This window comes from Melanotaenia boesemani, chromosome 4 (assembly GCF_017639745.1).
Source record: "Melanotaenia boesemani isolate fMelBoe1 chromosome 4, fMelBoe1.pri, whole genome shotgun sequence".
NCBI lineage: Eukaryota > Metazoa > Chordata > Actinopteri > Atheriniformes > Melanotaeniidae > Melanotaenia > Melanotaenia boesemani.
Genome location: NC_055685.1, coordinates 28,552,049 through 28,564,613, shown reverse-complemented (window position 1 = coordinate 28,564,613; position 12,565 = coordinate 28,552,049). Strand labels below are relative to the sequence as shown.

The 12,565-nt window shown below is 38.7% G+C and overlaps 2 protein-coding genes across 7 annotated transcripts in view; both read right to left on the bottom strand.

Moving 5' to 3' along the window:
• The window catches only part of LOC121637827 (adhesion G protein-coupled receptor L1-like), a 35,418-nt gene extending 29,605 nt beyond the window's left edge, over positions 1–5,813 (bottom strand). For 5 of the 6 annotated variants that reach the window (XM_041982125.1, XM_041982128.1, XM_041982130.1 and 2 more), the window contains exon 1: positions 4,928–5,813. The gene's annotated coding sequence lies outside the window, so the exon portion shown is untranslated. The remainder of the gene's footprint in view (positions 1–4,927) is intronic. The other variant, XM_041982127.1, reaches the window with a different exon arrangement.
• A 1,314-nt stretch (positions 5,814–7,127) lies between these two features.
• LOC121637893 (nucleoredoxin-like protein 1) lies at positions 7,128–10,964 on the bottom strand. The gene is made up of 4 exons (XM_041982242.1): positions 10,890–10,964; positions 9,902–10,167; positions 7,826–7,915; positions 7,128–7,696 (listed from the first exon to the last, which is right to left on the bottom strand). The coding sequence occupies exons 2-4, from the start codon at positions 10,135–10,137 to the stop codon at positions 7,339–7,341; spliced, it is 684 nt and encodes a 227-aa protein (XP_041838176.1). The 5' UTR covers positions 10,138–10,167; positions 10,890–10,964; the 3' UTR covers positions 7,128–7,338.
• Between the last annotated feature and the right edge of the window lie 1,601 nt (positions 10,965–12,565).

Here is a 12,565-nt window from a genome sequence, read left to right as displayed (position 1 = left end):
CTTAGAGAATATGAATGGTTTAAAGTCTGTTTGCTAATTAGTTGCTGTTATTTATGCATAGCATAAAGCATATTTGAGCATATTCAGAAATTACAAAACAGAGTTAGCTAAAAAAAAAAAAGGCAATTATTTAATATTTTTTATTAAGCAATATTTTATTAATGGGACAGAGAAAATAATGTCAAATGTAGAAATTTAAACATTTTACCATTTGATGAAAATTATTAGCTCATCTTGAATTTGATGCCAACAACACATTACAAAAATGTTGGGACAGGAGCCAGTGGCACTTAAAAGAAACAGCTGGAGAAACATGTTGCAACTAATTTGTTTAATTGGAAACAGGTTAGTAATATGATTATGTTTAAAAAGAGCACCTTAGGGAAGCAGAGTATTTCACAAATAAAGCTGGCTAAAGGGTTAAGCAATTTCTAAAAAAAAAAACTGCCTATAAATTATTTTCTCAAAATAAAATTATAAAAACTTTAAATATTCTGTTGTTTGCAGGATGTAATATCATTAAAAAATTTCAACAGTCTGGAATGTGACTTTACATCAAAAATGGACACAAGTCTGTCATGGAAATCACTGCATGGGCTCAGGAGTACTCCCAAATGTCTGTAAACAAAGTTCACTGTACCATTCACAAATACAGGTTAAACCAAGCGATGAAGAAGCCATATGTGAACATGAAAAACTGTCTTCTTTTAGCCCAACCTCCTTTAACATAGGCTGAGGCAAAGAGGAAAACTCTCATGTTGCCATACAGATCTAAATATTAGACCTTTTTAGAAGTCATGGATGACACATCCTCCAGACTAGAGAGAAGACCATCTGGCTTGCCACCAGCGCTTGGTTCAAATCCCAGCATCTCTAATGGTATCTGGATGCATTAGTGACAATGGAACTGGTAATTTGCACATCTGTAAAGTAACCACAAATGCTGAAAGGTTTAAGTAGGATTTAGGGCAACATATGCTGCCACCCAGATGACATCTCTTTAATGGAAGGCCTTGCATCTTTCAGCAAGACAAAACTAAATAGTAAACTGAATCTCTCACAAAAGCATGGATTCATCTTCCTGCAATCCAGACCTTTTACCAACTGAAAACATTTGGGACATCTTGAAATCCAAAATACAACAAAAAAGACCATGGACTGTTGATCAGCTGGAATCCTAGGTCAGACAAAAATGGGATCCCAAAGATCCAGTATTTAGTGTCCTTAGTTCACAGATGTTTAAACAAACTTTTGTCAGAAGAAGAAGGGGTGTTACACGGTGGTTAACATCAGCCTATCCTAACATTTTTTAGACATGCTACCACCATCAAATTTAAAATAAGTTCTGGTTTTCACAAAATATTAAATATCTCATGGTCTAAATGTAATGTTTTCTGTGTTCTGCTGTTAATAAAATAATACTTATTTGGTTTGCTATCATTGGACTCTATTTTGATTTACATATTGCACAATGTGTGAGCTTTTATGGAATTGGTATTGTAGTAAAAATCCATCAAACCAATTATCCTCATGTGTGTGTCAAAAAACATAGTGAAAAAACTAAATAATGATCTTATGGTACAAATATACTTCTTTGAGATTGTCTAAAAACAATTCCTACACATGTGCACTGAATAATTCATTTTGAATACAACTTTTTACAGTTAAGCTGAAGCTCGGCCTCATTAAGCTCTGCGCAAAACCTTTCCAACCCCACAATTTAAGCCGTTTTAGACCAAATCTGTGTTTTTCCATTTCTAACAAATAATAATAACAATAATAATAATAATAATTATACATAGAAAGCTTGCATATGTTTTATAAATCCATTATAGATGCAAGTCAAAATGAAGCCATCAAGTAATGACGATGATTTTGTGGTATTCTCCTTTCTTCATGGTAAAAAGAAAAAAAGAGTAGACAACTAGTAAGCCACCGTATCTCATGTGAAGAGCAAGAAGAGTTTCACCAGCTGATAAAAGCAGCCCGATTATCTGATAATAATCCAGATGTGGTTTAATGTGTCAGTGGTCCAGTTTGATCCCCTGCTAATCATACTGGAACCATGCATTAAGAGGAAGTCATAACATGCCTGGTGCTGGGATCATACCAGATGTAATTTTTGTTTATGATCTCTTCAAAACACATTAAAATCTTTAATTAATTAATTTAAAAAAACAGAAAATCTATCATATTCTAAAAACATCTGAGCTGCTGTGTACATGTGATTACCTTATTGTGACACTGGATGTGTTTTTCAACATCTCAGAAAACTTGTTCACTTTATGAAATATTTAATATTATTATCTGTTTTATTTACTTGAAATATTTCTTAATGGAAAAGTGAGTGACTAAAGTTGATGACTTAGAAAATCCAGTCTGGTCTCATACATCATACACCCTGGTTTTGTTTGGAATGCTCAATGTCGGATTTCAGTGTGTGGTGCATTGAAACAATTTCTTTCCATGTCATTATCTGATCCACTGCTTCAAAGAGATGAAGCCAAGAAACAAGGAAAGCCAAAAATTGAAGGACAACACATAAAGTGGAAAACCTGCTGTCCCAAAGGGGGTTTTTATTGAGTCTATTGTAAAGTACTAGTCCTGTCATACTTAAAAGTAAACAGATTAAGTAATTTGGTGTCAAACTTATAAAGAGGATGACGGTTGTGTGTGAGGCAGGGATACAAAACAGTGGATGAAATGAGGAAAAGGACATGGGAAAACAATTTCTGAAAACTTCAAAATTGTTTTGCATCTATAATTGGCACAAGTACTGATGACTGCCATTTTATTTTAAATGCCATAATTACATATATTACATATATTTTTATAATATGGCACAGTAAAAATCTAAAGTTTGGGTATTTCCTTTCTTGGATTAAGCAAACAAATAAATAAATAAAGACATTCCTATTAATTTTTGTTTATTCACAAATGCATATAGAGCAATACTACCATCAAACACACATATACACAAATATAGGCTGTAAAATTACACCTACAAATAGTTTTAAGGTTACATCGACTTGCAAAAACTGCATTACTATTAGATTTTATTTTATTATATTATATTTGCAAAAGTGCGCTTTTATGTGTCACCATAATTGTTACAAAATACCAGCTGCTTCCATTGAAAAAAACTGATAAATACATAGACTGAGGAATGACAGAACAAAGCGCATCTAGCAGTGTTTTGCACTACAGATTTGAGATTAACATTCTGTATATGTACTAAAGGGCATACAAGTGTGTCTAATCTTATAGATTTTTCCATAAATATATGCAGTACATTTTCTTTTAGGTATTTAATATGAACTGCATGGCATATTTATACATGAACAACTTAATGAATAAAGTGGACCACATATTTCTCCTGATCCAATAATAACATGTTTAGAAATCACCCACACTCACTGGACATCTAAAAATATTAAGCACTAATGGAAAAAAAAAGTCCAACAGTCAATATGTGACATTTTGGAACAATTTCCATTGACTTCATTTCACATTAAGTAAAGGGATCTTTTTTTTTTTGCACTGTATTTCTGCCAGTTACAAACCATTCTTTTTTGCACTAAACATCCAACATCTTTTTTTTTGTAACTCAGCTGATAATGAAAATAATTATTAGCTACAGCCCTACGGCTTTATCATGAGTGAAATCCCAGCAGATATACAATCTAACATCACGAGATTGATATTACAGTGATACATCCGCCCACAGCTCTGCACAATGTGCACAGGCCTGCATGAAATGCTCACAGCACAAACAGGGCGACTGACTCATTGTGTCTGACTGATTCAAAGGGACATGATAGGAACCTGTTTGAGGTGGTCGGAGCAGAAAGAAACTAATATAGTGCGTTTTACAAGTCAAATGACAGAAAATCCATCCAAATTGTGTGCATGTGTGCACAAATGTGTCTGAGTGGTTTAAGCAAATCACTTTGCTTTTTTTTCTCTTCAGTGGTTGATGTAAATGACCTGTACATGGAAACTAACCTCATTACCTTTGTTTTCTCGCTAGCATCCAATATGCAAGCATGGCATGCTCATGCATACACATACATATATACACATTTGGATGAGTCACCTTATAAAAATCTGCAAATATATGAATAATTCAAAGGTGATCATTCATTCCTGTCCATTGTGCCTATTATATAAAGCTAACACAGTATGACACACTCAAGGTTACACTTCTTAAACAATTCAAACTCAGGTCCTGTCAGCCGCCATCCTTCCCTCAGCCCATCCTCTCTTTCATTCACCACATTTTTCCCTCTGCATCTCTTACAGTCACTGCTGCCTCTCTCACTGGCCTCCTCCACTGACCCAGTCCTCTCGTTCACTCTCTGAAATATTGATAATGGACTCTCACTTGGTCTGCTCCCTCTTCCTCTCTGTCTCTTTTCTCCTCATATTCCCATCTGTGGTGCATCAGCAAGCCAAATCAGCATTAAAACCCCGTTTGTGGGAGTTCACTGTTCAAGGCAGCACACAAGACACTGCCATTAAGGTATGTGTAATAATGATTTCAGCTGATCCATGGCATACCCCCTCTTCTGTATCAGCTTTAGACACCCTGAGTCATTAGCCATTTGTGCCTATACCCCTCTGAAGAGTACAGAGGAGGCTAATAACGTGCATATGAATATTTTACAGCACTCACGCCTGGCTCTCCTACTACTGACCCAAGTAGAGGTAGGAGTCTCTGGACAGCAACATATCAGATCCCTGTGTGTCAGTGATCAAATGGCACTTGGCAGCAGCAGCAATGTAGCAAGGCACCTCTGCTGTCTTCACGGGCATTGATCATGTATGTGCACTTGTGCATTTGAACAGAGAGAAAGAGCAAGAGCTGAAGAGAGGGAGTGAGACGAAGGGGCGGGGTGCATCCTCACAGCCCATATACATATCTTACCGTCAATCCTCCGGTTTCCCTCTTCCTCCTCCTCCGCGCTCACTGCGTCTCCCGCATCCCGTCTCCGCGCCCTCACCCACTGAACTCTACTCCTTGTCTCCTGCTCCTCTGCGTCCGATGCATGAAAAAAAAAAATAATAATAATAAAAAAAATCGATAGGAAAATTTTGATGTGCTGTACCAGCTGGATTATATGTCAGTCATTAGCACGATATGTCCAACAACTGGGCGTCCGCTCCCTCCTCCCTGTGATCAGTGTACTGTGCAGAGCTCTGCTCCGCTGGACCTCACACCCTCCCTCCGTCCTGTCGAGGCTCGATGTCTTCCCCGCTGTGTTGTGTGACTGTGCGTCACGTTGGTATCATAATTCCCACGGGTTTCATGCCCGGAGGTAATGCGGGCTGTAGGCCTTAAGAGCTCCGAAGTATAAAGGGAGCAAAAATGCACGATGGACTATAAAAACATTAATAATTAGGCGCAAATAACTGCACAAACCGTGGTTGCTCTGCGTCCCTCCTTCGATTTCTACAGCTCACCAAGCCCTGCTGTCGCTTGTCATTGTTGGTCCTATGTCTCCAGCATCGTTCATTAAGTACATCCTCGTATTTCAATGGAAAAAAATAACGTCGACGTGATAACAGCCGCTTCGCATATCCTTGACGAATCGTGATGAGACGCAGCGGCACATCAGGACGGATGTGGGGATTTATTAGGCTTTTTAAAAAGAGGGGGCAATAATCGCGTTAAATATATGCTGGGGTAAAAAGAAAACAAAAAAACAAAAATACACAAAGACAACAGCTGGACAGCCAGGAGAGATAAGGTTTCCCGCTCCTGGCCTCGCCTTGTATCCGTCCTTCTCTCTTCTTCGCTCTTTCCATCCGCTGGTCCGCTTGTTGCGCGTTCTGCACTCGAGAGCGCGCAACGCGTCTGTGCTTTTGTGTGCGCACGTGTGAGCGTTTATGCGTGCGCGTGTGCAGACAGAGAGAGAGAGAGAGAGAGAGACAGAGAGAGAGAGAGGCAGGGGGTGTGGGGGCTTCGACTATATTGTCAAGGTTTGTCTGAGTGAGCAACAATAAGATGCTGTGTAGGCAAAAGCAAAGGAATATAGAATAAACAGAGGCTCGCGTATGTGTTGGTATCTGTCTCTTCTTACATTTCTGACCAGCTCCGAGTACACTAAGCATTTTCAGTTCTTTGATGGAGAAAGGGGGTTATTGTGTGTGCTGCACAGACAGCCAGCACAAGCTTTTGCAGTATTTCCATTACAGTCACGGGGAGCTTTGTTTCATTCTGCTCTGATAGAAAATATGACCTGTTTGTCAGTCTTTCCAGGATGCTAAAGCTTTGAAATAAATCATTAGGCCTTTTTAAAGCACATCAAATTATACCAATCAAACCATCACACCTCAATGACACCTGATGATACTCTGGTTTCATCATCTGTCTCTCAGATACATTTTTCTGCTGCTGCCATTATACTGTCACACTGCCATCCAGCTTCTTCTTTCTATTTGGAGGTACTGACAGCATGTGTTTAAGGCTTGGGACAGTCAGAGAAAGAAGGAAGAAAAGCTTGCATATTCCTCTGAGAGAGCTGTTGCAAATGGGGATCCTGACTGATCACATAAAGACATTTAGGAGGAAGGGTGCAAAGTCTAAACATAGTCTTCAGTACATTCAAAGGAAATCACTGATTATGTAGCACAGCTAGTTTCCCCATCACTTCACCAGTCTCCCTTTGAATAGCTCTGATTGCTGCTTGTGTAATCTATAAGTGCAGCTAGATTTCGCAAATACTCAAAACAAAGTCACTAACAAAATTATTTTAATGGTGCTGAATAATTCATTGATTTTAGATTATGCATGTTGGGCTTTAATTGGATGGTACACATTATCATGTATAAAGTGCATTACAGAGCTCTGCTGTCATAAATGGGGAAATGGTTTCAACTAATGCTTCTTGGTGTAATCAAACAAGCCAAACTTGGCCAACACCAAAAGCTTTCTTTGCTGTAAACTTGGCAACATTCAAAGATGTCAAAATGAAGCTGATTATTAGCTGAAGCCAGCCTTGGTTAGCAGCCTTCAGTGAAAGTGTTTCACATGGTTTTGAATTATTTGATGGCATATCTGTTTTTGTAAGACCACAGTCTTCTATTGCCTCTCATTTCAAGCAGTAGAGCCAAAAAAAGAAAGAAAAATCAGCTTTCAGTTTCCACTTCACAGATAAGAAACATGAATGTTTTATGAATTTTAGCTGAGAAATGTTTTTTTGTTTGGATAAACAAAACTGCATTCATGGCTGTACCGAACAAAGCTTAGTGACAAAGCTTTTTTTTTTTTTTATCTCTAATCACAGCAACTTTTGGATTAAAAACACAGTCTTGACCTCTGGTTTTTGGTCTGCATCACCATGGTGACCCGCCTACATCCTTGTCATCAGCTCCAGCTTCCACTTTCCCATCATCATCACCACCTCCACCCCAACCCCTGCGATATTTCTTCTTCTTTTTCTTCTTCTCATCCTCCACCTTATACTTAAGTCTTCTGACAGGGTCACTCAAGCTACGCATGGATTTCTCCTCAAAGTCCTCTGTTGTAAGGAAGTTCCTGTCAATGAGCTCTGCTGCCTCGTGCCAGTTGCGGTAGCAGTCTGGGCCCAGACGGATTATCTCCTCTACTGCATTAGGGATGAGGATAGAGCAGTCGGGGCGCAGCACCACCACTGTGGGCAGCTCCTCCACATTAAACATAGCCTCCAGCTCCCTGTGAAAATACACACACATACGGGCACATTATACCATAGAGCTAATGGATTTATGCAGCTTGGCCTATTTACATTGTCATCATTCACCAACAGGCTGTATACACTACTGACTGGTTGGTCCCACACACCTCCTGTAGGGGTCCTCATAGGCCAGGAACAACGACTTCTTTGGAAGCTCCTTGAGGAAGTTTTCTAGTTGTTCCTCTGACTCATCCAAACTGAGAAGTGAAAGAAAAAACACCAAACCGTTAAGAGATTAAGAAAGATATACAGCCTTCTGTAGTTCAAGTCTAGAAAACTGTTCAAATGTAGTTTTTATGACTTCTTATTATCATATATAAATGGTTACACACAAAATTTAACATCAAAATGATCAGCATTCAAAGTTTTAAGCACAGTTTATATATATATATATATATATACACACAAACACAGGCACACACACACACACACACACACACACACACACACACACACACACACACACACACACACACACACACACACACACACACAGAACCAAGTGTTCCATTGTGGCCACAAGCCAAAGAGGGCATCACTATTGACAGAAGGCACAAGAAAGGCCAGAGTTTTTTTTGTAATAATCTTAAGGCCCCAGGGAGATCAACAGCAGATTGTTAAAGCAAGTCTAAAATTTCTAAAATGCCACAGTCTCTGGAAGAATGTTCTATGAACAGGGGGCTCTTTAATGTGTAATCAGGAAAAGAGATGAAGTCTGTAAGCTGATGTAAAGAATGTGCACATTACACCAATACATGTTGGTTAAATTATGTTTTAAGGCTTCTTTCTGCCACTGCTGATGTCAATGAACACATCCAGTGAAAGACAATGTCAGACTATTAAGGCAGTTTAAAGTGAAATGTGTCTCCTTCTGTACAAAATAAAAAAAAATATGTAAGGTTTGGGATTAATGTCCAGGGTCAGCAGGACAGTAACATAAAACACACCCTCAGCAAAGAAGTGTGGTTAAAAAATAATAAATTATAAGCTTTTAACAGCTAAAATCTGCCGCTGTAAAAAGTACTGGTGATGCAAGACGTTTCCAGATGGCTGTATGTATGGAGCATTTAGAGAGTGTTCCCAACATTTCTTCAAACAAATAAACTCAACACACAAAGTATAATAATATTAATATTTGATTTATTATTTATCCCCTTTAATACAACTGGTGTTGTATCATACATTGTTGGGAAGCCTGCTTAGTCACCTTAAGAACAAGGTATAACTTGTAAAGATTGAGTTTCTTGGGAATGAGCGGCACAGCTAAACGTGTGGGTAGTGCCCTGAAAAATGTGCTTACAGTTTTCTCCTGTTGGTATTCACTTTGGATTTGAGTTGGTTGGTGCATTAGATGATTTCACGTTCCTATGGTAATAAGGAAAAACAACACATATTGATCATTTTTACATTTTCAGGGACCTCAGTAGTGTGTCCATGTACAACCATAACAGCTTGGCATCTGCTCCTCATGCTGGTCACCATCCTGGTTACATCTTGCTGTGGAGTGGCATCTCATTCCTCCACCAGGGGTTTTTAAAGGTCAACCAGTGTGGTTGAGTTGCTTACTCTGGCACACACAACACACCCAAGCTGATCCCACAAGTGGTCTGGACTCACAGCAGGCCATTTCCTCAGCATTTCCATTCTCCCCACTCCCAAATTCCAGAGGTTCTCTGTGATGACCTCTGTGGAGAAGCGTTGTCATCCTGGAGGATGAAGGTCCCATATTCTGGAGATATGGGAACACAGCTGGCTCCAGAATCTCAGCCCAATACGACTGTCTGTCAATTGATAGTCAGGCCCCAGTTGTACATCTGTGATTGACACACACCTGAATCTCAAAACAAGCATGAGTACTATCAGGAGACTATTGCAGGGGACTGTGGCACTTTTTTGGTGCTACTACCCACACATTTAGCCATGCTGCTCATTCCATATGCGTATGATCCTTATTATTTACATCTTGTGACAAAAGTGACTAATTAAGCTTTTCATTGAAGTGTAATACAATGCCAGTTGGTATTATTAAAGGGGATAAATAATTGACCAAACACAAATCAGGATCAGGATGAGGTTGCTGCGCTTTGTGGACTAATTCCTGTCATATGCATTAGTGAGCAGCCCCTCATACAGTGCAGTTAGTTATAAACACTTAGATAAGTGTTCGCTGGTGGACAGTGTACCTGATGTACAGGAGAACCAGCTGTGCGGCACGCTCCACATAGAACTCATCTGTCAGCTGTTTGAAGAATTCATGGAGTGTTGGAGCAAACTTCTGGCAGGTCTCACATTCAGTAGATGCAAAGAAAAGCATCAGGATACGATTCTGCAGGCGCATGACAATCTCACGTTCAGTGTCCAGTTCATCCTGGTCTTTGTTGTTTTTCACCAGGACTCGATCAATAAAAAGATCCACCATGACGACCAGTTCAGTGCAGAGATTAGGAAGCTGGCAAGGACACAAAACAAATCATTTTATACTCTTTAGAACTTACAGAAAATTAATCAAATTATTAGTTACCTTTTTTATTTCTGTCTGCAAACTGCATCAAATCTGTGAGCCTTCAAATGAGAAGAATAATCCCCCCAAAACAGTTTCATACCTGGCAACTACTAGACATATAAAATATACACTTTTTTATTTGTAAAAAAAATAAAATTATGCAAATTTGACAAATAATACAGTTTTTTTTTACAGAGATGCCAGCTTATCAACATTTGATTAAACAAAAATGAAAAGAGTAAATAATGAAAAATCAAGCTTTATTGTGTAGCAACACCTTATGCTCCAAAACTGATTTGGTTTTGTGGCTTCAGATAATTACACAGTTGGAAAAGCGTGATAAAATCATGGCATGCATATAAAACTGGGGAGCCTATACAGGAAAACGTAATTTTCTTAGACTGAAACCATTTAGATTAGGTTTAACAAGTCTGGACAATTTCATGATATGGGCCTTGGATTTACAGCTGTGAATGCAGAATAGAAAAGTCAAACAGTGAGTCATAAATAAACAAATACATCAACATTTGTAATTATTTTCACTGGTCTACACAAACGTATCTCCTTAAGGATGACTGTCGTCATCGATTTCCACTCAGTTATGCTTCCATCTATTAATCATTTAATCTTGCTTGCTGTTAAACCCGATAATCCTCACAGTTGCTTACCTATATTATCTCCCCTTGAGGCAGGGAATCCAAAAAGAGAATAGTCTTCAAATTTAGTTTTATTTTTCTTTTCAACCTTCCCGTGATCACTCGAATCAGCTCCAAGCCTGTCAGTATGTGTCACAGCCACCCATTGACTCGTCTCCCTCACCTCGGTGGCAGTAGCTGCTCTCTCGCTCTTCTTCTCAGTCTCCCGTCCTCCGTCAGGAGGGAGGGACTGAAAGACAAGGTGACGGAGGGAACATGAAGTGCTCACAGTCTTTGTCTGGGCGTGTGTGTGTGTGTGTGTGTGTGTGGGTGTCTGTGCACTGGCTTAACAGCCATGTCTCTCTGAATAAAGAGGTATTACAGAATGAGAGATGTGCTCAAAAGAATTAAATAAGAGAGATTAATGAAGTGAGCCACAGTGAGACTTGTTGTTCAGTAACTAATGGAGAAGCAGAACCACAGGGAATCTCTGCATAGTGATGGAGTTTGATTCAGTCTATTGGACCCAGCATTAATGACCATGAAATGTGAGAGGTGAGAAAGACTTTTTTTTTTTTTAATGTTTGTTTATTGTTATTATTGTTTGTTTAGTTTTTTTCTGGGAATATTTTAGATATGGGATTTTAGCTATTTGACAGTTCTGGACCTTCTCTATGTATCAAATGTTTTAGTAGGGTGACAGATCTGAACTGCAGCCAGGTCAGTTTAGTATCTGGACTATTCTACTGCGCAGCCATGCTGTTATAATCTGTGCAGAAATGTGTTTTGGCAATGCTTTTCTGTATTAAGTAAGGCTTTCTTTGAAAAGAATTTAATCTGTGTGGAAACATGTTGCTCTAACCTGAATTTACTGTTCAGGATTAATGGTGCCACACAGATTACAGATGTGGAAGTCCAGTTAAGTCTCACAAAAACACATAATCATTGCATCATTTATCCACAACTTTATCATATACATTTACCCAATATGCAGTAGTGTCACAATAATGTTCAGAAATTGTCATATGGTAGTGTTTGTCATTGTCTGGTGTTGAGGATAGGGAGACATTCAAATGATGTGAGCAAACTTGTAACATTGTATTCAATGATATTTAAAGGTGGTACAATAATCACAAACAAATAAATTTAGTATATCATTAAAAATGGTGTTTCTATTGGTATCAAATCACTTTACTAAAATAACTGTGAATGAGCTGTTAATATCTTCTTGCTGTGGGTCCACATACATGGCGTCTGCCATATTTGTGCCACCATTTATGTGAGCTGAGAACCATCTGAGCTTTAAAACTGCAGTACTGGCTTTGTTTGATCTACGCTAGAGCACCGTTTAAGATAAGTAATGCCTTAAAAAGAAGATGACAGTACACAATTTTGAAGCAGACACCTGTAGTACAGTCATTGCTGCAGCTGAAGCCACTTGCAGATGAAACATGTTTGTGTCAGGAATAATTTTGGCCACTGACAGCCACCATCTATTCATAACTGTGCTTGGCATGTAAAGTCGTAGTTATGCCCGTTATTTACCACTAGATGCCCGTAATTCATACATTGTGTACCTTTTAGCCAAGCCATGCTTTAATCAACATGAATGTTTTATGTTGCAAACAAACAAACTGTTAAAACACATTAGCTAACAACATCCCATCAGTCAAAACCAGGAGAATGTTGTGCTTTGTGCCGTTGTAGTT